Genomic DNA, 26,854 nt, shown 5'->3' with positions numbered 1-26,854 from the left:
AGACTATTTAATAATAATGTATCAATATTGATTTGTTATTTATAACATACACCACACTAATGACCTCTGCTTTCAACTCTTTGCTTCTTCTCAACTTTAAAATCATAGTATAGATGTTATTACCCCCCTCATACCAGTCCCTCCCTGAACAATCTAAGTGGGTCTCCCCTTTTATTCTCCACTAAGCACTCTGCTCACTGTCTTCTTGGTCCATTATTTACTTTATCTTCTACTAGGTAAATCGTTACCATAGCTGAGGGCAAAAGCTGTGCTTGCTTTATTCACCACTGTAAAACTAAAGCATGACACCCAGGCAGTACTTACTCTTTGTCAAAGGAAAGAAAAAAACGATGGATACAGAAAGTATGAAATCAATGGAAGTAATTCTGCAATATTAAGAAAGTGAAAGATACCTTGAAAACAAGACCATGCTTTACCAAAAAAAGCTTTTAATGTTATTCCTGCCGGTTATCCTCCCCTCATTTAAATTACACTTAAAACCCTAAAAATGAATCAGATTCTCATTTGTAAACTAGAAAAACTCAAGGGTACCTAGAGCTGTTGTGATGATTAAATAAAATAAGGCATTTAAACAAGAACCAGCAGATAATAAGCTGTCAATAAATGTTGGCTATTATTCATAAAAAAAAACACTAAAGATTTTAAAACCTAAGGCCAGTAAATTGAGGATATGATTATTACAAAATATAGGGAAGAAATCTGTTTCTCAACCTGATGCTGCCCTTCCAATCTGAAGACATCTAAGTCCCAGACTACTTTTCCCTTAAAAGAAATCAGGAAATATTCTATCAACCTCCAGGTGAAGATCAGAAACAGTCAAAGCCCAGGTCCAGGATAAGACAATATAAAGCCAATGAAAACGAATTTTAACAAATTCTTTCCCAAAAGCTTCTATTTATATTTTTCACAAAACGTCAGTAATGACCATCATTTTATCCTTCTAAGTCTATCTAAATAAAAGACTTAATAGACCCCTCAGCCACGTAAAGAAAAAAGTTCATCATGTTTTACACGCTCAGTCAACTATATTTTTGTCAAAAGCTAAGCAAAGAACGTTAAGCTATAAATAGCACAAATTAATCTGGATGTCAAATACAGAACTTTAACTTTTTATTGTGAATAATCAACACCTACCCTCACATCTATCTTCTACAAACAAATCAATCAAAACTAATAGACAAAAGCTATTTATATGTGACAACAAGTTAAAGAAAACTGCTACTATTATTCTGAAAGTTCTCTTGATTCTGAACAAACAGACGTTTTCAGTCCATCACATGACCTCACTGGCTAAGCATTTTTCAGTACTTACTCAGACACTGGAACGGCACACTAAAGATCATGTGAATATCTTAGGAAGTTAGAAAAAAAATTTGAGAGTGTTTTTGAAAGTTTTAGGTCCAGCATATTTAAACATTTCAGGCTGTTAGGATATACTAAAGAATAAAGTAACTACAAATGTAGAAGAGCATATGTGACATACTTATTGTCTATTAATGTGGGGAAAATACACTTGTGTTTGTGTTGAGAAACAATGGAAAGAAACAACAGTGGTTATCTATAGAGGATGGGGAAGGAAACAGGGATTGGAGTTACACTTGTCAACGTCCATCCTTTAAACTGTTTTAATGTTTGAGCCATGTTAAGCATGCATTTATTTTTGAAGAAAGTATGTATTTCATATAACCATAAGTATTTCTTTAAAACAATGAACAAACACACACATATGTGTGGTTCAAAGAACACATCAGTAAGATTTTCTCAAAGAGGAAGAATTAAGCAGGGTTTTTCGAAATATCACTGGAACCATGTTTCTGGGTCACAGTTCTCTGACTAAATGAAATTTCGCAATAATTGGCTCTTTATTTCCTCCTTAAAACTTGAGAATATTTTCCAGCCATGGCTCTAAAACAGGTAACTCAAAAAAAAAAAAAAAAAAAAGGATAAAAAAGAAAAAATATTTTAAGGGCCAAACAGATTTTTAAATATTATTTTCTTAAGGAAGAAAGACTTTAATGTAAGTTATTTATTTAATTTATGCAGTAAATTCTATAATATGTTGCTGGTTACAAATCATTTTGATTAAAAAACAACAAATCTTACTCAAACAGAAACGCTTTTCCTAAAGTTTCCTCCACCATGCCTGAAACCATCCTCTTAAACAGACCTGTACGTTTTATAAAATTGTAGATTAACACCACGTGCCAATGCTTTTTAAAAAATCCAGACAGTTGCCTAGCATACAAACAACCTCACCAATTACATGCAAACCATAAATTCCTACCTCAACGCGTCCTATCTACATTTGTCTCAGGAATAGTCATCTCCCCTTTTCCCTCTCACATCAATCACATCTCAATCTTTCAACACCTCACTGACAACCTACAACACTGTTGAATATTCTTATGCTACCATCAACAACCCATATGCAAACGTATGTATTCTTAGACAGCATAAGCCAGATCTCCATAAGTTTTCCATATAACTAATTATAAAGTGATTTAAAAGATTAACAACAAACTCTAAGTGGCTACCCATTCTGGTGAAGGCAGGGGGTGGGGTGGTCAGTTGTTTAATAGGCTGAGTTCAGTTGGGAATGATGAAAAGATCGGGAGATGGAGGGTGGTAAAGCTCCCAAAACAATGTGAAGGTAGTGAAGGCCACAAACTATACACTTAAAATCAGATAAAGAGGTAAATTTTATGCCTTATTTACTTTGCCACAATATAAATAAACTACCTATTAAGAACCCCATTATAAGTAGCCCTTACTTTAATGTTCACCTGAGAAGAACATTAATAACTTTTTATTACTAAATTGGTCTGCAAATCTATAACCCAATTCTGTAATACTCATCCTTAGGCATGGAGGCACAATGCTTACAGGGCTCACAATTTTAGGGGCCCACAAAAATGTTTTAATTTCTTTTAAAATAAGAAAAAGATGGACTTTTAGATCAAAGAAAATGTTTTCCCTGCATGATAATACACTTGTATTTATAAAAATGCAGTCATAAAATATTTGTATTATTTTTCTACGGAGAAAGGGACCCAGGAAGAGAAAAGTGCTAAGGGCCCTGGAAAGTCAAAATCTGGCCCTGAAGCCTATCACTCCCTACTGGGAAATTATCAAAGCACAGTAAGAAAGTGAAAATACAACTGGATATGTATGTAAAACATTATTGTTAAAGAGAAATCATACACATGAGCATATTGTGTGGGTTTGAATTTTTTTTAAACTCCAGTAATACTAGACTTGTATCTCAAGAGCTCTCAGGTTAAGGATCCAGCGCTGTCACTGCAGGGGTTTGGGTTGCTGCTATGGTGTGGGTTTGATTCCTGGCCAAGGAATGTCCACATGCCATGCATGCAGCCAAAAAAAGAAAAAAAAAATAAGGTATCTCAATTATTATACAATTCTTTTCAAGCAATTCTTTATTAACAAGAGCTATAGAGAAACATCACATTTACAAAGATAAATAAATGCTTGGAAATTAATGAGAATACAAAGGAACTAGAGAGCAAGAGGTATTAAGAAAGAAAAAATAAAGAAAAAGGAAAAGAAGGAAAGAGGGAAAGAAAAAATATAAATTAAAAACAAATAGAATCACCTCTCATTATATAAATCAGCAAAGCTGAACATGCTTCCTAAATAAATTCAGATTTAGCACAATGTCAATTAAACTCTCCAAAGGATAACAAAATATTAAGGGAAATGCTGAGGAAGAGAATGTCGCCTAAAGTAAACTTAAAAAAAAAATTTAAACAAGCATCTATCTAAACCTATTTATACTAGATAATAAAAAAAACAAATAGGAAATAATTGTTTAGAGCTACAGACTAGCCTATTTTAAATATATACATGGATAGACCCTTGAGAGTATTATGCTAAGAGAAATAAGTCAGAGAAAGACAAATGCTGTATGATCTCAATGATACGTGGAATCTAAAATCAAACTCATAGAAACATAGAGCAGACTAGTAGTTGCCAAGGGGGCGGCAGGGGAGGAGGATGACAGCAAAATGAATAAAAAGGATCAAAAGGCACAAAGTTCCAATTATAAGTAAGTTCTACGGGTGTAATGAACAGCATGGAGAGTAGAGTTACAATACTTTACTGCCTGAAAGTTGCTAAGAGAATAGATCTTAAGAGTTCTCACCACAAGAAAAAACAGGAAAAAAAAAAAACCATTATTATTTCTACCATAATGTTAACATGAAGAAAAACAAATCAACCTCTTTACCTTCATAATACTTCCTATAGGATTTTTAGTGGGTTACAAAATTTATTTTTGAACTAGAAAACTTTAGAGTATTTATTGCAACGAAAGGGAGTTCGTCTTTTATTTCAAGCAACTAACCAAATTATTACAAAAAAAGTATCTAGAAAATGAAGAATACCACACTAAAGATAAAAAGAAAACTGGTGGAGTGAAGAGAGAAAGGAGGGACTTAGCAACTGGAATGCTAGATAAAAGGTTTATCTCCAGAATACATGGGGATGGAGCTACGTTGATTCCTCAACAGACAAACGGTCACAAGATATCACTTTAATCAAAAAGAAGCAGAGGTACACCCATTTAATCAGATACTATTATAAACACCTTACGTATATTAACTAATCTCATACTCACAACAAGCCATCTACAAAGAAGATACTATTTTTGTTCTTATGCAACAAACTAGGGAAGTGACTTAGTATTTCCCCAAGGTAAGGCAGCTACTATATGGTCAGAGCAAGGATCTGACCAGGCAGTCTCACTGCAGAGTTTGTGCTCTCAACCACTAAGCTATTTGCTTTCCTCTGCGCAACAGGAATCACAGACCTTTAATCCTACAAATCTAAGTCTACCAGGTATATAAGTTACTATTATGCAAGACAAACACAAATAAGAATAGTTTTGATAGAATGCTCTGAGGATTCAGATTTTAGTAATGATTTTCAGTAAAGGGGATTAAGAAAAGGCTTAGCAGAAGAAATAATATCCATAGTGGGTCTGGAAGGATATAAGACAGAGATAGGAAATGGGAGAAGAGAATATCCCACAATGAAAGAACGAAACGACCAAAAGCATTAAAATAAGGCAGAAAAGCAATGACAACTCAAATATTTGAATTTAAAAGAATGGTATATACAAAAGTAGTAAATGAAATACACAATTCAGAGGCCTAAGGAGGTTATTAGACCTAACTCAGCATGGAAGCCAAGGGATTAACATGGTCAGAGTTGTTACATGGCAACTGGCTCTGAGAACTGGACAGAAGGAGTTCCTTTGTGGTGCAGTGGATTAAGGATCTGGTGGTGTCACTGCAGCAGCTGCTGTAGCATACTTTGATCCCTGACCTGGGAACTTCCACATGCTGTGGGCACAGCCAGAAAAAAAAAAAAAGGACTGGACAGACAAGAGATGGAAATAGAACGAAATGCCAGAAGTGTAATTCACCGGGTCCAAGCATGGTGAAGGATGTTACAAGTAAAGTGGGAACAAAAGAATCAGAGAGAAAAAGGAATAGATACATGCACACAGCAGCTACTGGAACTTAAGTTAAAGAACTAACCAGGCTGGACAGAACAAGACTGAGTATAATAAAAGTTAAAGACAAGGAAGATGGATGAGGCCACATTTAGAGACCACATTTTTGGCAACCTGCCAGAGGGAGCACATTAATGGCCTAGAAAGGGTGCGAGTGAAGGGGTAGAAAGGCCAGAAAGGCAAGTCACCCTGCCTGGTTTGACCATGTTCAATAACTTAACTAAGGAGCCTCTATGCCAATCAACATTATGAAAGCTGTCACAGAGGCAAACAGACAGAATTTATAAAAAACTAAATGGGAGGTGAGCTTAAAGTTCCAAATGTGAATGAAACAATCAACTTGTTATTAAAAGGGATAGGGAACAAAGAAGGGAAGGTGGGCTTAAAGCCCAAAGAGTCATGAGTTCAGGTTTCTAGATGGTGAGATGGAGGCTTATACAGTATGATGATCAGAAACGAGGCAGCATCCCGGGACCAGTGCTTGGGCAGAGGATCAGAGCTGCAAATACAGACGTCACGTAAGGACACCCGGAAGCTTGAGATTTCAAAAGAAAAAGTACTGGGGGACAAACAGATCACAGAAAGTTTAAGTAACTATCTATATTGAGAAGGGAAGGAAGAAGAGCCAGTAAAGAGACCCTCAAAGGGTTAGGAGTACCGCCAGTGGAGTCCAGGGTCATACAGCAGCGCTTCCTGACGGTCTTTACAGGGAAGTACGGAAAGAAGACACTATCTCTATGGCACAAAGGAGTAAATGTAGTCACTGATAACTAAGACATCATCAGTGCAGGAATTAAGGAAACCTTCATCAGTCTATCAGTTAATCCTCTAGATACACTGTTAAGAAGGCCCTGTGTCACCGGGAAAAGTCTATATGCCAAAAAGTTTACAATGCTATTTCCCTAAAACTGCCTCTCTTTCAAAAGTCACTGATTAGGGAGTTCCCTGGTGGCTCAGTGGGTTAAGGATCCAGAATTGTCACTGCTATGGTGCAGGTTCGATCTCTGGCCCAGGAACTTTCACATACAAAAGTCACTGATGAGTTGGGTAGAATGGGCAGATGCACCGAAGAAGAAAAGAACAAAAAAATAATCCCAAAACTTGGTAACTGAGAAGTCACTGATGACTTTAAAAATCAAAATCCGTGGGAAAAGCTAGATTTCAGGAGGCAAATATGGACAAGGGTGAAGAACTGAAGTAGCAACACTGTCACCAGTCTTGGTACCCCCCGACTAGTTACAAGGAGTAATCTAAATGGCATGATTCCCCCAGTCTCTCTAGTGAAAACGTCCTCTCTCTAAACCAACTGTGACTGTAATATGCTTTACCTTCTAACTCTTGTTTTATTCATGGTAATAAAGAGGAAGAGTAAGTAAAAATCCTTTGAAACTTTGCAACACTCACCCAGTGCGAGACTGACCAACTTTATCACAAATGTCCAAAATAAGGCCCCAATCTTCAGCAGTATTCATCTCACTGGTTGCTTTCTCTGTATAAGAGAAAAAGAAATCACAGAAACATTATTTTTAAAAATCTTTAAGCGGCAAATGATCACATTCAAATTACCAAATCTAGTATAATTAAGTATCCACAGATCATAATAGTCGTCAGCATCTGCTTAATGATTTTTTTGGGGGGGTGGGGGCACACCTGTGGATATGGAAGTTCCAGGGCTAGGGATCAAATTCGAGCTGCAGCTGCCAGCCTACACCACAGCCACAGTCACGCCAGATCCGAGCCATGTCTGCAACCTACAACCGCAGCACACGGCAACACTGGATCCATAAACCACTGAGCAAGGCCAGGGATAGAACCCACATCCTCATGGATATTAGTCGGGTTCTTAACCTGCTGAGCCACAACAGGAACTCATTGACTTCCAAATTAATGAAATAGTTAAGTCCATCTTTACAAGGAGGTGGGGCACCTTTATTACCTATTGCAATTATTTTCCCCATTTATACCTCATTTGCTTGCTACTTAACATAAGAAAAAACAGGCCTCTGATTTGTTCTAAGAATACACACACACACACACGTATGCACACAGTTCTATCCTTTTAGCACACAGAAAGACTAAAATAAGAAATATTTTCGTTATCATATAACTCTCAGCTTTACTAGCCAGCAAAGGAACACGACTAGGCACAGATCTCAACCAAAATGTTTCAGGTAATTTAATTATTTTATTTTGTTACTTTTGGTTTCTGAGAAGAAGGAGAGAGAAATGAACAAAAGAAAACCAAATCTTAAGTGAATATCTTCTCTTAAACAAGTTAGGAGTTCCCACTGTGACTCAGCAGAAACGAAAATCTGACTAGCATCCATGAGGACACAGGTGGGATCCCTGGCCTCACTCAGTGGTTTAAGGGGCTGGTGTTGCCGTGAGCTGTGGTGTGGGACGCAGATGCGGCTCAGATCCCAAGTTGCTGTGGCTGTGGGGTAGGCCAGCAGCTACAGCTCTGATTTGACCCCTACCCTAGGCACCTCCATATACCATGGGTGCAGCCCTAAAAAGACAACAACAACAACAAAACACTTAAAAACAGAGGTATGACAGACTGAACCAATCATGTAATTTATCTCCCTTTCTTAATCACTATCAAGGGATTTTTTTAAAAGACAAACACACATGGATAAGGAAAGCATGAAAAGCAATAATAGCAACAGTATCTCAACAGCTATAGGACAACACTGATTCTTGGTAAACTGCTTAAGACTCAAGGAAGGCAAATCATGTACTGGAGGTAAAAAAAAAGCTTAAGAATCAGCCTGTTGAATCCTCAGAAAATTCAAGTACTGACAGCACAAAGAACATCTTCGATGGAGGACGAAGAAGAAAAAGAGGGCTTCGTGTAGCAAAATGGGTTAATGCTGTTTGAAATGCACGTAGTCCTGACTTTGCCTCCTTACCCAAGCACTCCAGCAACCACCTCTCCACTCCAAGCAAATGAGTGATGGCTCACTCTCCTTAGGTAAAGCAAATGTTTTATAGCCAAGGAGACACCAGGTAGAGTTGACACTTAGGCACCAAAAATAAGGAATTATTTCTGTTTTCCAGTCTGGCATGATAAGCAATTTGGAAGTCATCCTTTCATTCTAACAAGTAAGATGCTAAACAGGAGTTCCCTGGTGGCTCAGAAGGTTAAGGACCTGATGTTGTCACTGCAGTGGCTCTGGTCACAGTTGTGGGTAAGGGTTCGATCCCTGGCCCGGGAACTTTATGCATGCTAAGGCCATGACCAACAAAAACCCAAACGAAGCGAAAAATTAGCAACTCTTCTTAGATCCCTCAGAAGTGAGGTCACACAGACAGATGGATTCACTGAATCACAACAAAGCAGAAACTCATGAGCAGAAACACCAGCAGGAACCAGTACCAGGACACAAAATTCTAAACTGAAACACAAACTGCTAGAGGATGAGTACACCAATCTGAAAGTTAAAACCCCAGAGAAACCTAGACTTAGGGGCTTCCAACACTTTTGTGAGTTTTATTTCCATGGCTTCTCCCAGGTTCTCAAGGTGAACATCTTAGCAAATCCCCCCTATTTCTCCAGCACAGGAAGGAAAACATTTTGATACACACCAGAGTGTTCTCCTTCTAACAAGGCTTACTCTCAGGAGCAATTACTCCACCAGCACCCAACCAAGTAGGGTTTCACCAGAGATTAATCCACCTGGGGGAGGTGGAATTCCCAACTCCAGCTGCTCAAGGCCTCAAGGGGGGAGAAGGGGGATAGTCAGCTCCAGCCCACGCAAGTCATCCTGTCCCTGTTAAGGGGGAGCTTGGAGGAATGCTGAGACGCTCGTGAAAAATTCACTCCTGGGGCAGAGGCTCATTGAAAGACTAAGACTAAATCCCGTGACTATGGTTACCTTAACATGACACCACTGAAGGTGTTCCCTTTATCAAATACATCACACCCAGCTTCCAGCAGGCCACACTAGAAGACAAAGACCACAGCTGGAAGAGACAAGAGCTAGCATTAGAATGAGCATCGGATACAACAGGGGTGCTGGGATTATCAGACCAGAAACTTTAAAGACTATGATTAATATCCTAAGAGCTCTAATGGAAAAAGTAGAAAACATGCAAGAACAGATGGATAATATAAGTAGAGAGATGGAAACTCTAAAAAAGAATCAAAGAGACTAGAGATCAAAAATAGTAATAACATCTGTGGCTCTGGTGTCGGCCAGCAGCTACAGCTCTGATTAGACCCTTAGCCTGGGAACCTCCACACACCGTGGGTGCAGCCCTAGAAAAGACAAAAAAAAAAAAAAAAAGTACTAACAGATGGTCAGAATGGCCATCGTTAGTAAGTCTATAAATAACAAATGCTGGAGATGGTGTGGAAAAATGGGAACCTAACCACACTGCTGATGGGAATGTAAATTGGTACAACCACTATGGAAAACAGTATGAAGGTTCCTCAATATAGAACTAAATATAGAACTACCATATGATCCAGCAATCCCATTCCTGGGCAGCTATCCAAAACATTCATTCAAAGAGATACATGCACCCCTATGTTCACAGCAGCACTCTTCACAATAGCCAAGACATGGAAACAACTTAAATGTCCATTGACAGATAAATGCATTAAGATGTAGTGCGTATACACACTGGAATAGTACTCAGCCATAAAAAAGCACAAAATAATGCCATTCACAGAAACACGGATGCAACTAGAGATAATCATACTAAGTGAAAGTCATAAAGAGAAAGACAAATACCATATGATTATCATTTATATGTAAAATCTAAAACATGGCACAAATGAACCTATCTACAAAAGTGAAACAGGCTCATGTACAAGGAGAACAGACATGTGGCTGCCAAGGTGGAGGGGGAGGGATTGGGAGTTTGGGATAGTAGATGCAAAATGGGTAGCAATGAGGTCCTACTGTACAGCAAAGGGAACTATATCCAATCTCCTGAGATAGACCATGATGGATAATAATATGTATGACTGAGTTACTATGCCATACAGCAGAAAATGGCACCACATTGTAAATCAACTATGTTGTAATTTTAAAAAATTTAATTGTAAAAAAATAAAACAATGAAACATTAAAAAAATAATATAACACAAATGAATGCCTATGATCAGCAGTCTGGACACAGCTGAGGCAAGAATCTCTGAGCCTGAAGATATGTCAATAAGAACTTGCAAAACTGAAAAACAGAATAAAAATGACTTGGGGTGGGGGGGGGGGAGAAATTGGAACAGATTTTCCAAGAACTGTGGAAAACTATAAAAGCTGTAACAGAGGCATAAATGAACACCAAAGAAAAAAAGAGAGAAAGAAAGAGAAAAAATATTTGAAGCAAATATGACTCAGAATTTCCCCAAATTAACATCAGACACCAGTGGTTACAGGTCCAGGGAGCTCCAGGAGCACCAGGCACAATAAATGTCAAAACAACAATAATGGAGTTCTGGTCGTGGCTCAGTGGAAGTGAATCTGACTAGCATCTACGAGGACAAAGGTTTGACCCCTGGCCTCACTCAGTGGGTTAAGGATCCAGCGTTGCTATGAGCTGTGGTATAGGTAGCAGACCCGGCATAGATCTGGCGTTGCTGTGGCACAGGCCAGCAGCTGTAGCTCGAATTCAAGCCCTAGCCTGGAAACCTCCATATGCTGTGAATGCGGGCCCTAAAAAGACAAAAACAACAACAACAACAACAAACCAATAACCTCTACATCTAGGCATACTGTATTTAAACTGCAGAAAATCAAAGATAAAGAAAAAAATTAAAAAGCCAGCAGAAAGAAAATCGTATCTATTCAGAAATACACACAACAATTACAAACGACATCTCAGAAACCACGCAAATAAGGAGAGAATGGAATGAAACAGTGTTGAGAGAAAATAACCAATTTAGGATTATATACCCTGTGAAATTATTCACAAGGAAGGAGATATAAAGACTTCCTCAGGAGTTCCCGTCGTGGCGCAGTGGTTAACGAATCCGACTAGGAACCATGAGGTTGCAGGTTCAGTCCCTGCCCTTGCTCGGTGGGTTAACGATCCAGCGTTGCTGTGAGCTGTGGTGCAGGTTGCAGACGTGGCTCGGATCCCGCGTTGCTGTGGCTCTGGCGTGGGCCGGTGGCTACAGCTCCGATTCAACCCCTAGCCTGGGAACCTCCATATGCCGCGGGAGCAGCCCAAGAAATAGCAACAACAACAACAACAAGACAAAAGACAAAAAAAAAAAAAAAAAAAGACTTCCTCAAATTGAGGAGTTCCTGTCATGGCTCAGCAGTTAATGAACTCAACTAGTATCCATTAGAACATGGGTTCAATCCCTGGCCTTATTCAGTGGGTTAAGGATCTAGCATTGCCGTGAGGGTGTGAGTCACAAGTGTGCCTTGGATCCCTCATTGCTATGGTTGTGGTAATAGGCTGGCAGATGCAACTCTGATTCCACCACCCCTAGCCTGGGAACCTACAAAACCTCCATATGCCACAGGAGCAGCCCCAAAAAGACAAAGAAGAAAAAAGAAACACTGAGCTCGTCTGTTGCCAGTAGCTTGGCCTTGCAAGAAATGTTTTAAAAAGTTCTCCAGAGAGAAGACAGTTGTGTGTGTGTGTGTGTACAAGCATATGTATATGTGTGTGTGTGTGTGTGTGTGTGTGTGCAGGTATGTGTACAAGTGAAAGAACAAGAGAGACAAATTAGGAATACTTTGTTACTAGAAGGTGATTTGTACTTCCAGTGAAGTGGTATAATGTTAAGTGGACTTGGACTAGCTGTAAATATATACTGTAAACTCTAGTGCAACCATGGAAAGTAGCAAAAAAAAAAAGGAAGAAGTATAATTGATGTGCTAAAAAAAGAGAGAAAATGGAATCATACAACATGTTCAATTAAAATCAAAAGGCAGGGGAAAAAGGTTAAGAAAAAAATAGGAACAAAGAACAAAGGCTACTACTAGAAAATTGTAACAGATATGGTAGATATTTATCTAATAATATTATAATCTCTTTAAATATCAACCGGCCTAAATACAGAGTTTGGAGTTCCCAGTCATGGTGCAGCGGAAACCAATCCAACTAGGAACCATGAGGTTGCAGGTTTGATTCCTGGCCTCGCTCAGTGGGTTAAGGATCTGGCGTTGCCATGCACTGTAGTGTAGGTTGAAGACCCGGCTCAGATCTGGAGTTGCTATGGCTGTGGCATAGACCAGCAGCTACAGCTCCAATTGGACCCCTAGCCTGGGAACCTCCATTTGCCACAGAAGCGGCCCAAGAAATAGCAAAAAGACAAAAAAAAAAAAGAAAGAAAAAGAAACTGTCATGCTAAGTGAAGTCAGCCATACAATGAGACACCAACATCAAATGCTTTCACTAACATGTGGAATCTGAAAAAAGATCAGACTGAACTGCTTTGCAGAACAGATGCTGACTCACGGACATTGAAAAACTTATGGTCTCCAGAGGAGACAGTTTGGGGGGTGGGGAGATGTGCTTGGGCTGTGGGATGGAAATCCTGTGAAATCAGATTGTTATGATCATTAGACAACTACAGATGTGATAAATTCATTTGAGTAATAAAAAAAGGGAAAAAATCCTAAAATAAATAAATAAATAAATACAATTTACTTACAAAAAAAAAAAAAAAGTAAAGGGATGGAGAAAGATATACCATGCTAACACTAACTAAAAGGAAGTGGGAATAGCTATATTAATTCGAGACAGAGCCAAATTTGGAGCACGGAAAATTATCAAGGATAGAGAGGCATTACATAATAGTAAAGGGGTCAATTCTCCAAGAAGTCACCTACGTACGTGCCTAACAGACCACCTTCTGGGCCCTAGAGCACACCATAAACAAATTTTAAAAAATAGAAATTATACAATGTCTGCTCATCGGCTACAATGAAATTAAATGAGAAATCATTAATAAAAAGATAGCTGAGAATCCCAAAATACGTGGCAATTAAATAACACACTTCTAAAGAATACACAAGCAGAAAAAGGAGAAAATTTAAAATATTATGAACCAAACAAAAATGAAAGTATAACCTATCAAAATTTGTAGGAGACATTTAATATCAGCGTTTACCGGGAAATTTGAATGCGCACATTAGAAAAGAAGATCTAAAATCACTAACATAAACTTCCCACCTAGGAAACTACAAGAGGAAATTAAATTCAGAGTAAGCGGAAGAAAAAAAAAAAAGAGAGAGCAGAAATGAACGAAATTGAAAACAGAAAATAATTCCATTCCAAATAAAGACTTACTATCATTTCAAAAAAAGAAAAAAAAGAAAGAAAATAGTGGAGAAAATACAGTACAACCAAAAGCTGGTTCTTTGGAAAGATCAATAAAGCTGATAGGCTAACTGGAAAAAAACAGAAAGAACACAAATTATTAATATCAGAAATGAAAGAGGGGAGCTTTCATTTCCATACACATAAAAAGGATATGAAATGAGTATTACTCTGGGTTAATACTATTGCTAGGGTCATGGGAGCCTCCAGTTTACAGCCAGTCATCAGAAGCACAGGGAGCACCTGGGATGGCATCTGAAGTACGGAGTGAGGGCCGACTTGTGGGACTGAGCCCTTAACCTGAGGGGTCTGACACTAACTTCACGTAGACAGTGTCAGACTTGAGCTAAATATGTAGGACATCTGAAAATTGGAGAATTGCTTGGTGGTGTTGGAGGAAAAAAAAACACATCATCATTATGAACAACTCTATGCCCACGAATTTGATAACCTAGATAAGATGAACCAAGTCATCAGAAGACCCATCTACCAAAACACAAACAAGAAAAAAATAGACAATCTGAATAGGCCTGTATCTATTAAAGAAAACTGAGGAGTTCTTGTCATGGCTCAGTGGTTAACAAAAATCCATGAGGACACGGGTTTGATCCCTGGCCTCACTTGGTGGATTAAGGATCTAGCATTGCCATGAGCTGTGTGGTGTAGGTCACAGACATGGCTCAGATGCCAAGTTGCTGTGGTTGTGGTAGCAGCTACAACTCCAATTCGACCCCTAGCCTGGGAACCTCCATAAGCCATGGGTACAGCCCTAAAAAGACAAAAATACCTCCCCCCCAAAAAAGGAAATTGAACGAGTAACTAACAACCTTCAAAAACAAAAAAGCTGGAGGCACAGATAGGTTAATGATGAATTCTACCAAACATTTAAGGAGGAAATTATACCAATTCTCTACCATCTCATCTAAAAGATAGCTGAGGGAATACTTCCTAACTCATTCTATGAGGAGAGTATTACCCTACTACCAAAACTAGACAAAGACATTAGTAGAAAAGAAAACTACAGTCCAATATCGCTCATGAAAATAAATGCACAAATCCCCAACAAAATATTAGCAAATGCAGCACAGAAGAAACCAACTTAGTAGAATCAAGAGCCGATGTGAGAGGAACAAAAAAACAACTTCCAAAAGAAATACCTGTTATATTCGGAAACAAAAACTATACCAACGTAGAAAGTAACCTGTCTTGAATGGAGCCCTGCAACTTTAAGAACAGATTATGTTGAAAGGCAGCATCATGAAGATGTTCACTAATATTCCCATTTTTTTAACCTGAGATCATTTGGGGGTGGGAAGCTTGATCCATACCAAGATTCTTACCGATGATGACTGATATTGGTGATGATAATGAAATTCCTGCCCCCCCCACCCCCGACTCCCCTCAAGGCCCTGCTGCCTGGTTCAACAGGCAGCACTCATTTCCCCACTCTGACTTTCTACTTAGAGCTGGAGGTCAGTCAGAGCTGGAGGTCAGTCACTCTGACTTCCTACTCAGCTTAAAATCAAAACATATAAAGCAGCCAACTCTGTCCAAATTCTCTATAGGCTTACACTATCTGATTCATAGCAAAGCCCCAAGGAATAAGCAACACCTACCAGTTAGTCACTGCCACTGGAGAACTAGAATAAATAATAAGGCAGCAGTGAGTTGATAACCGATGGGGAGTGGTTGGCAGTGTATGTACATATGTCTAACCACCCCACTGTTTTCTAAAATGGAAGATGAGAAAGGAGGTTATTCATACGTAAATTCCCTGTGAAAGAACACAAATGTCTAAAGCACTTGAGATCTGGGTTAGTTATTTGCTCAAGACATGGTGAAATGTGGACATATATTCAACAAAATGAAGTAAGTTTCTAGCTATGCCAGGCCCTACCTGAAGTAGCCTAGATGCTTAAAAAAAAAAAGAAAAGAAAGAAACCATCAGATAGAGACCTCAATATAAGATTGAAAAAGAGTCACAGAAAAAAAATGCAAAGCCTAAAGCAAGTTGCACAAAGGTAAAGACTTGGGAAGACAGAAAGGGAGTAGCAAGAAAGGCTTAGTGATATATTTAGAAGTTAAGAAGAGAACAGGATCAATAACAAACATTTGTTTCTATTTAAGCAAATACGATAAAATTATGAAAACAGAAGTATAAAGAGGAATGTAAGCTGGCTGAAATAGATACTACTCTGTGAAAGGCAGGAAGCACTCCAAGACCTAAAATACAAAATGAGGTATACGTATTTTGCAAGAAATATCAGAGACCCAAGAAAGTTGTGAGCAAGAAAATAATCAGATCAGAGCTGGACTTTTACCAAAAAAAAAAAAAAAAGGAGAAGAATTTATTGCCAATACGTAAAAATGGTTTGGAAGAGAGATAAGAAGAAAATATAATGAGAAACTTAACATTACTCTGGAAACAAAATGGGTTACTCTGAAAGCAAATACTGAAATGCTATTTGTTTTTTTCTTTTTATGGCCATACCAGCAGCACATAGAAGTTCCCAAGTTAAGGGTCCGGCCTACGCCGCAGCAACGCCAGGTCTGAGCTGCATCTGCGACCTATGCTATGCCACAGTTTGCAGCAACACTGGATCCTTAAACCACTGAGCAAGGCCAGGGGTCGAGCCTGCATCCTCACAGATACTTCATCAGGTCCTTAACCTTCTAAGCTATAACAGGAACTCATATGCTGTTTAATTTGTTCTCACTGGCAGGTATGCCAAGAGGCTAACAGTCAAATTTAGCTTCTCAAGCTTCTACAATTGTAAATCCCTTGAAAATTACAATTTCTACTTTGGATAACTCTTCCAATATTCATGCTCTCAGCCTAAATGCGCAATAAATACTAAATCTAATCAGGTAAATGTAATATGAACCCATAAAAGTCATAGAAACATAAAGACCTTTAACAGCATCTACTTCCGTGGTTTTCAAATCTACCTTTTCCATGCAGAAACCCTCCCCAAAGTAATTCGGATGTTAACACATCAGACCTCACAAGCTGAGGGCACAAACCTCCACAAGTCTCCCCTCACTTCAGACACATGAAACAAGCTCTGGGGTTCCCAGGCCACAAGCACTTCTAACCAACTGGCTACAAATCCCGGGTTTCCACTATCCCTTTGGGTTTGATAACTCACTATAACATCTCACAGAACTCAAGAAAACACTTATATTTACAGTTTCGTTACATAAGATACAAATGGCAACCAGCCAGTGACAAGACAGGCCGAGGGCTAGGTCTGGGCGGATCGCAAAGGCTAAGCTTCTGTGCCTTCAGGACTCATCCTCCTCCCGGTACATCAATGTGCATCACCAACCAGGAACTGCATTGGAGATCAGTGTCCAGATGTTTTTGGGGGGTTTCATTATAAAGGTATGACTGAACAACTGGCCACCTCGTGGAACTCCATCTCCAGCCCCACTCCCCCTTTCTGGAGGTCCAGCTGACATCCTGGGACTCTAAGTCCCAACCATTCACTCACGAGGTGGGTTTTTTTGGAGAGACCAGCTAAGTCACCTCTCTCACATAAACCAAGGTCCTGTTCCAGGAGCCCACCGTAAAAACGAAAGATGTTCCTATCACTCAGGAGACTCCATGGATTTAGAGGTTCCCTTCCAGAAAACAAGGACAAAGACTAGTAAATTTTTTATTATTCAACATCTCTTTCATAAGAAAAACTTATCTTAAAAGAAATGCAATATGGAAAGCAAATCCAAGTGGAACTGTTCTGGAGAGTTCCAGAGTCTTGCCCCACAGGCCCCTCTGATGTCCAAGAAGACTGAGTGAGTCATGCTGAACAATGTCCCTCAGTCTAACATCTAGAGTCTGTGGATTCCACATGCAAAGGTCAAAACAGTCAGAAAAAAAATCCCCAAAAGCTCCAAAAAGCAAAACTTGAATCTGCCCTGCCTGGGCAACTATTCACATAACATTTACATTGTATTTACAACTACTTACACAGTATTTACACTTTACTAGGTATTACAAGTAATCTAAAGATAATTTCAAGTATATGGGAGGGATGTGCATAGGTTATATGTAAACATCATGCCATTTTATATACGGGATTTGAACATCTGCAGACTTTTGTTGATTTTTGTCTTTTTAGAGCCACAGTCATGGCAAATGGAGGTTCCCAGGCTAGGGGTCGAATCAGAGCTGCAGTGGCTGGCCTACGCCACAGCCACAGCAACTCAGGATCCAAGCCTTGTCTACGACCTACACCACTGCTCACCACACCAGACCCGTAACTCTCAGAGCAAGGCCAGAGATCGAACTCATGTCCTCGTGGATACTAGCTGAGTTTGTTACTGCTGAGCCACAATGGAAACTCCCAGTATCTACAGTTTTGGTGGCCACTGGGGTCCTGCAATATTGCATTCCCTTGCAGATAGTGAGGGACAATATTTCATCTCAGAAAAGTAAGTTATCACTTTGATCTGGCAGTGCCCTTAAATAATTAATTCATCATCCTCACTGATGGTTAGCCAGTCTTTTGAAAACTCACTTACTTTTGAAGGTTTACCGGTTTTAAAAAAAAACCACACACTTAAATGTTAAAACCTGTCACTTTATTTAAAAATATAGTAGTTCCTGTTGTGGCACAGCAGAAACGAATCCGACTAGGAACCATGAAGTTGTGAGTCCAATCTCTGACCTTGCTCAGTGGGGTGAGGATCTGGCGTTGCCGTGAGCTTTGGTGTAGGTCGCAGATGAGGCTTGGATCCTGAGTTGCTATGACTATGGTGTAGGCTGGCAGCTGTAGTTCTGATTAGATCCCTAGCCTGGAAACCTCCATATGCCGCGAGTGCGGCCCTAAGAAGGAATATATATATATATATATATATATATATATATATATATATATATATATATATATATATATGGTAGCTGGAGTTCCCATCATGGCTCAGCAGTTAATGAATCTGACTAGCATCCATGAGGATGCAGGTTCGATCCCTGGCCTTGCTCAGTGGGTTAAGGATCTGGCGTTGCCATGAGTTGTGGTGTAGGTTGCAGACACAGCTCAGATCCCATGTTCCTGTGGCTGTGGCATAGGTTGGCAGCTGTAGCTCTGATTCGACCCCTAGCCTGGGAACTTCCATCTGCTGCAAGTACAGCACAAATAAATAATAGCTAAGCATCTTAAAACAATTTATTTAAAAGTTAATAGTGAATGAGAAACAATAGGTTTATGTCTTATCGAACATAAATTACCTATTACGTGACTAAGGACGATCTGAATTAAGGCATAAACAGGAGTGTCCAGTATAGTCATTAGCAGATACTATGCTAAACACTCTCCTATATATAAACAGGACCAGTATCTGACTCAAACTTATGTACACAGATCGGAAATGCAATCCATTCCAGAATGTGAAAACCATTCACATTATTTATTGATGATGCATCCAGATCAGCAGTAGCACAGTTCCTCTCAGTTTAAAATACTGATTTAATTCAGAAAAATGTAAATCACCCAGTTCAACATGGTTTTGTGCACAGGAAATGAAGTCAAAACTATTTATTTTCCAAGACAAAAACATGGAGGGTGGAAAAGGGGAAAGTGACGAGCAGAAATAACAGACTTGTTTCTAAAGAATTCAAAGCTTCATAATGATCTCATTTTATCTTCAGATTATCCTTACTTTTATACTCAAAAAGAGGAGATTGAGAAATTTGCCTAGCAGTACCCAGAAAAATCATACGCTGAGCCTCATTTGAATTTCAGTAGTTTTCGCAATGGATTGAAGAACTGCTTTCTGAAGAGCAGCTGCTTTTGATTTTCTCAAAATTTACAACTGCCAAAGATTTGGGGAGGTAAGAAATACTGACAAGATGACTGCCATCATATGATGGCTATAGGAAAAAGACGGTCATTGAGTCAGCCTAAATGGAACAGTTCCTCAAAAACGGCCCATGGAGAAAGCAAATCCTAAAGAAATTACCCTCTTTTTCGAGATTATCAGAATCAACTTTTCAAAAATGTTTTCATCTAACATCCCTGTCCCTCCTGACCACTGGAAATCACACTAGACGAGCAACATGAAGCTCTTCTATCCAGAAAGGGAAGGAGGCATCAAAGAAACAGCATGAAGGAATCTCGGAAAAGAACACAAAATAGAAATGAAAACCTAGAAGCATTAGAAAGAAGACCTTATAGGAGAAGTAAATTAGGAACAGAAGAAACAAGGACTACAATGTCTTAACCCAGAGCTTTAAGAGACCTGTATTCCGGATTTTCACATCTTTCTCCTGAGTATGTTTTCACAGTAACTGCTTCTACCCAGAGAATCTGAGTGGTGCCCGCCAAAGGCTCCACATCCATGCCCATCTTTATGACAAGAGGAGTTAAAATGAGTCTGCTGTGCACTGTACAGCAGGTCCTGAGCTAAGTCCTCTGTGTGCATCATCTCCTTAAAACACCCTTAATAGGAACTGATGAGGGAAAAAGTATTTCAGGTCAGAGGATCCTTAACTGAAAAAGCAGTGGTATAAAGCCAACAAGGAAATACCCCTTGAGGAAGAGTGGAAGGAGAGGCTGAAGAGGTAAAAAGCAGCCAAATACTCAAAGTTCTTAAACGCCATGGTGCAAACTTCAAATTCCTGTGAAAAGCTGCGGATTCACTAAAATATTTTAATCAGAGGAGCCATACGGTTTCATTTACATTCTAGAAATATCACTGCTGCCTGGAAAATGACTAGGGACAGACTGGAGGCAGGATAATGGTTAGAGGCTACTGTACTAATCTGATACAGAGCTAAACCTGCCTGGCAGTGGCAGTGAGAACAGGAAGGCTGGGAGGCATGAATGGAGGGACATATGAATGGACCCAAGAGCTATGAGGGAGGATCCCTGGGGGCAAAGTGAGTTAAGGGTCAGGCACTGTCATTGCTGTGGGTGCAGCACCGGCTTGATCCCTGACCTGGGGAACTTGCACATGCCTCAAATGTGGCCAAAAAATTAAAAATTATTGGGAGTTCCCATCGTGACGCAGCGGAAATGAACCTGACTAGGAACCACGAGGTTGCTGGTTCGATCCCTGGCCTCGCTCAGTGGGTTAATGATCCAGTGTTGCCATGATCTGTAGTGTAGATCGCAGATGCCACTCGGATCTGGCGTTGTTGTTGCTGTGACATAGGCTGGCAGCCACAGCTCCAATTGGATATCTAGCCTGGGAACTTCCATATGCCACAGGTGTGGCCCTAAAAAGACAAAACACACACACACAAAAATAAATAAATAAATAAAAATAACATCGACAAACTAAAAAATAATCATAATAAAAATTTATAAATAAAAAAATTAAAAATTGTTAATACTAAGCCACAAGTTAAAAAAAAAAGAAGAGCTAACAGAAAGATAAGCATAAAGACCATGGCAACACCAGAATCGTTCAGGGCAAGTCCAGTGTGCCTGGCAGACAGAAGACAGTATATACCTGCTGTGGAAATGTTGAGAATTACAACTACAGAATTTAAGAATGACTTCCAGGTTCCAGACACGTATGACTATGTAAACTGAAGTGCCAGTCGTCAGAAAAGAGGAAAAGCATACTTGAGAAAACAAGTTTGAATATGATTTTGAACCCGCTGAATTTAAACCATCAGCTCCAGGAAAGAGTTAGAAAGTCATGTGTTTTTCTAAGTATTCTTCAGAGCAACTCCACGAGGTAGATATTTTTATCTCTATTCACAAAAGTGGTAAGTAAACTCCAAGAGGTTCTATACTTGCCCATGTCCATATTTCACCCACTTACTAAGAGCAAATGCTGCACCTGTAAGTTAAACCCAAAGCCCAGGCAAGGTCTTTCCATTACATTAAACTGCAGAAGAAGAACATAGCATTAACACAGATGAGGATTAAACTGTTTGTGGTTTGATACGGACTGGACTGGTAAAAACAGAGTAAAAACATGTCCACATGTCCATGTCTAGAGGATATGAACTGGTCCAAAGGAGTGTGACTAGGCATGCAAGCATAGTATTTATCCAAAGACCTGATGATTTAGCAGAGGCAGGGAAATGATTCAGAGAGGCCTCCTGGGTTTCAAATCAAGATAATTAGAACATTATAAAATCATCACATAATGAAGGAAGAACCAGACTAGAAAGATGAGTTCAGTTTTCTGATAGACTGATTTCTTTAGGTGATATTAGAATACCAAATAGAAATGCAAGACTGGAGACATAGCAAATTATCAGTAACTCAGTACTTGATAAATACCTTTACATTTTTAAAGTAGAGCCAAAAGATCCTGCTGATTGTATGGATGTGGAGTGTGAAGGAAAAAGAGGAATCGATTATGACTCCTAGACAGTAAATATCAATGGTGCCAGCTACCAAAACAAACAAGGATGAAGGAATGAACAGGTGTGGGGAAGAAAACAAAACTGATTATTACTTCTATATCCCATATTAAAGATAAGGAAACGGAGGCACAGAGTATTTAAGCAACTAACCCAAAGTCACACTGCTGGTAAGCAGCAGACCTGGGAAGTGAACTCAGGCAGTGTAGCTCTAGAGTCTGAACTCTTAGTGCTAAGTTAAATTGCCTCCAAAGACACCAAGGGGGAAAAAAACATCAGAAGAGAAGTTGTAGAAATGAGCCTGAGGCTCAGTTCAACATTTGGAAGTCACAAAAAGGAGAAGCCAAAAAGACTAAAAAAGAGCTAAGTAGAAAATGAGAAAAAGTCGGGTGTCCTGGAAACCAAATGAATAAAGTACATCAAAGAGGAATGCTAGGAAATCAACAAAGAAATAGACTAGGAACTGACCAATGGACTTGGCAAGATGGAAGTCAACAGGGACTCTGAAATAAAAGCTTGATGGAATGAGTTATCTTTGTAATTCAAGAGTTGAACTTAGCAAGAAATGTAACATCCAAAATGAGATTCATGTACTCAGTAAACTGTTACCAAATGCTTATTACTGCCAGACTCTGGTCTATGTGTTGGGGACAGAGTAATGAACAAACCAGACAAAAATCTCTGTCTTCACGGAGCTCACATTCTAGTAACACACTTAGGTGTTTCCTCAAAAGAAAAGCTATCCTGAGTACTTCACCTCTTTATATGAAATGTTACATGACATCAATCAGTTTCTGATTCACCGTTTCACTCTGTCAGTTTAGTGATGAAAGCTAAAGGCAATTAACTTTGAGGAGGAATAAATATATGCTAATGATAAGTGATAAACATATCAAGTGAGTTAGTGGGAATACTTTAATATCACTGACATACTCACCAATGGACAAAGCTACATACTTATTCTACATGCTATCCTAGTAAAAAATTTTGAATAGGAGTCTATTGGACTCTGTCCAAGGATGATTTACTGGGAGTCTCTGGCAGGTCTTCTTAGATAACCTTTCAGGATAGTTGAACACACAGATCATAAGAGAACCGATTCAAACACCGAAACTTTAAAAAGTAAGCTCTTCTGGAGCAAACAAGGTTCTTACACTCAAGAAGCTTACAGTCTATCGACACATTCTCAATTCAACACATTTTTATTAAGCACCTACTCTGTAGCAACTACTAAAAATAAAAAGCATAATATAGGATAAAACTATCTTTAACGGTAAAAATTTGGTAAAGACAAAAGGTACTGCAGTAGTTTTGAAAACGGTGGAGACTGCAATGGGCTAGAGCAGTACTTCTTAAGTAGAAGCTACTTTGTGCCCCCAGGGGACACTGAACTATGTCTGGAAAAGTTTTTAAGTCCAACCAGGGTTTGGGTGGGGAGAAGTGCCACTGGCATCCAGCAGGAAGAGGTCAGAGATGCTGCTGAACACCCCACATGCTGAGGACAGACTCCCCCAAAAGAGGCAGTTAATTGGTCCAAACTGTCCATAGTGTCACTAAGGAGAAACCCTAGGTTAGAGTAATCAGGAAATGATTCAGAGATAGGTTGGCTTCTGAGTTGGCCCTTAATCATGAGGACGTATAGAAAGGTAGAAGAAATAAGCAAAAAGCATAAAAGAAGGAGCTCTGTGTTTGAACTGGGTGGTGTAAGTGTTGAGAAAGGGTTTGGCATTAAGAAATTTATCTGGGAGTCCTGCTGTGGTGCAACAGGATTGGCAGCATCTTTGGAGCACTGGGAAGAAGGTCCGATTCCTCATTAAGGATCCAGGGCTGCAGCATATGTTGAAACTGCAGCTCGGATTTGATCCCTGGCCCAGGAACTCCACATACTGGGGGACAACCAAAAAAGGAAAAAAAAAAAATTATAATTTTTAAAATGTTTAAAAAAAAAAAGAAGGAGTTTCCGTCGTGGCACAGTGGTTAACGAATCCGACTAGGAACCATGAGGTTGCGGGTTCGGTCCCTGCCCTTGCTCAGTGGGTTAACGATCCGGCGTTGCCATGAGCTGTGGTGTAGGTTGCAGACGCGGCTCGGATCCCACGTTGCTGTGGCTCTGGCATAGGCCGGAGGCTACAGCTCCGATTTGACCCCTAGCCTGGGAACCTCCATATGCTGTGGGAGCGGCCCAAGAAATAGCAAAAAGACAAAAAAAAAAAAAGAAATGTATCTGAATCCAATGGAAATGTGGGTTCAAAAAGCAATAAGATATAAAAGTGACTGGGTAGTTTGGAAGCTAGATTATACACAACCATGAAAATCAATCAGATCAAGGTGCTGGAAATAAAAGGAGCAAATATCAAGAAAATGTTTTATCTTAAGCATTTGCCCTGGAAATTAATGTAGTAAGTTACAAAACTGCCTGAGAGCAGCAACCACAACTTCTTCATCACTCTTATGCCACGTAGCAGTGTCCTGTCAAGAGTGTGTGCTAAGTCTTTTTTAAATTAAATGTAACTTCCCAATTATTTATTAACTATTACATATTAATTCACTGAACCACAAACAGTGAATCAATATGTCTTCCCTCTCTTTAGTTTGAGAACGTTGGGATCTCACTTTGAGCTGGGCAGTGTCAGAGCTAGGGCTGAACCCTTTTCTCATCTTAACCCAAACCTTCAAGTTTCAGTGGCATGCAGTAAGCTGGAGTTAAAAAAGCAAAATTCAATTCCTTCTTAATTAAAATAAACAAAGACATTAAAAAAAAAAACAAACCTCCCTAAGGTTGCCGTTATTCTTCTTCACTAGAGTAACTAGACTTGGTTCTTAACTTGCTTTCACTCCACACGTGTGTGCATACCAAAGTAGGTCCCAAGGGGATTCAAAGCATTCCAAACTTCTCTCCCTGAAAACTCAAAACTCCTGTAATGATCACCCTCAGATTAGAAAAAATAAAATAAAATAAATACAAAGCTAACCTGTTGAATCGGTATGATCAGTATTTAAAACCAATGATTCAGAAAGCCCCGCCCCCCCCAAAAGAGCATTTCAAATTCACAACAAATTAGGATTGTCAAAGTTCCAGGTCCTTTTCCACAATTCTTAAAGCACTGAGAGGAAAGCAGCCCAGTGGCTCAGGTCCTCAATTCGGTTTCTGTTGCTGCCAAGTATTCCATTTTCCTCTCTCTTTCCCCCAATACCTTTGAGAGTCTATCCTTAAACAGAAGCTCTCTCCTCCCATTACAGTCCTAAAACGGATTTTTAAAAATCCTCTAAGGAAGCTAACCTAAAACCTTTGACATGCGTCCCGGGAAACACTTTTTTACAGGGCTTATCATCCCACGTTGGCTGAGACTCCCTTGCTTTCAAGTGCGTTCACCCAGAAGCACGGTCCCGGCACCAAATGCTGTACCAGCTGTTCCTCCGCGGCCTCCTACATCCACCTTTCAAGCAGTTCTTTCCAAGCCCACAGCCCCAGCTCAAGGCCCATTTTGCAGGCTCCCTCAGTCTCTTTTCTTTCAAAGAGGATGCGCCAAGCCCTCAACCTCCTCCAAACTCGTACAGAAAGAACCTCTGTAAAGGGGAAGAACTCGGCCCCGGCCCGGGGGGCCCAGAAGGTCCGCGGGGAGCCGGCAGCGTGGGCTCGCGGTCCGCCGAGGGGGTGGGGCTGGGAGCGACCAAAGCACTCACCCACATCCTGATCAAAGGGATTGGTGGCAAAGAGAGGCATCTCCACTGCGTGCAGAGGTGTCCGCAGGGACTCCCCCTCGACAGCACGGGAGTCAGGCTGGGACGTGGGAAAGGAGACTACTCAGGCAAAAACAGCGACGCAGACGGAGTCCACGGGGACCTCAGCGGCTCCTCCTCTCCCCGACCCCCAATTACCGCGGCGGCGGCGGCGGCGGCGGCGGCGGCGGCGCGGCAAGAGCTGAGAAGCCGCGAAGGCCCCCTGCGCGCGCGCGCGCGAAGCCTGTCGGGAATCTAGGCGCCCTCGGCGCTGCCTGCCCAGAACCTGCCCTGAATCTGCCCCGCCAAAACAGGCCCCATCCCAGCACCCCTTCCATCCGGCCCCCCTCTTGATTAGCCACGCGAGAGAGGGGCAGTGACACCTGCGTTTTCTGCTTTAGCCTTGGCCGGGAGCCTCCGGAGGGCGGGGTCCTCCAGGCGCGCAGAAGCCCACTAGTGAGCCCAGGAGTGAATCAGAGACCGAGCAGATAGAAAAGGGTCGTGTCTGAGTACAGGGAGATCCCGTTTTCCCCCTCTCTCTGTTGGTTATCATAACTTTGTGATCCTTGTGGAGGAGATGGAAGTGCCTTCTCTCGGGCGCATCTAAGTAAAAAGGCCGTGAGTTCAGTTCGCTGTCTGCAGTGACCAGAAACTGGCTCAGGTTGAAGTCATGTGAGCGGGAGGGATTGGCCCGAATCCCTAAGAGGGGAGTGTCAGGGCGCGCAGCTCCCTCGCGGAGGCCGAGGTAACCCTGGCACCTTCCCGAGAGTCCCCAGACGCCCGCTTTAGAAGCTCTGCCGAAAGCACTTCCAGTTGGGCGTTGGCACCTACTGACTAACTGTGCAGTCACTGTGTGTTTACGATGATTGGAAAACCAGTTGCACAACCCACGGTGGTCTACGATAACCCCCAAAACCGAGCAAAGAAAGAAAGAAAACTGAAAAAAAAAAAAATGGAGATAGCGATTGATA

General features: G+C 40.4%; 1 protein-coding gene across 1 annotated transcript in view; it reads right to left on the bottom strand.

The window, feature by feature from the left end:
* Positions 1-26,094, bottom strand: part of STAM (signal transducing adaptor molecule) — a 67,611-nt gene extending 41,517 nt beyond the window's left edge. Inside the window, 2 exon segments of the mRNA XM_047754937.1 lie at positions 6,959-7,043; positions 25,848-26,094. Coding sequence (XP_047610893.1) covers positions 6,959-7,043; positions 25,848-25,887 — 125 coding nt within the window. The 5' untranslated portion in view covers positions 25,888-26,094.
* Between the last annotated feature and the right edge of the window lie 760 nt (positions 26,095-26,854).

Source organism: Phacochoerus africanus, chromosome 12 (genome assembly GCF_016906955.1).
Source record: "Phacochoerus africanus isolate WHEZ1 chromosome 12, ROS_Pafr_v1, whole genome shotgun sequence".
Lineage (NCBI taxonomy): Eukaryota > Metazoa > Chordata > Mammalia > Artiodactyla > Suidae > Phacochoerus > Phacochoerus africanus.
This window is presented reverse-complemented; position numbering and strand designations above follow the sequence as displayed.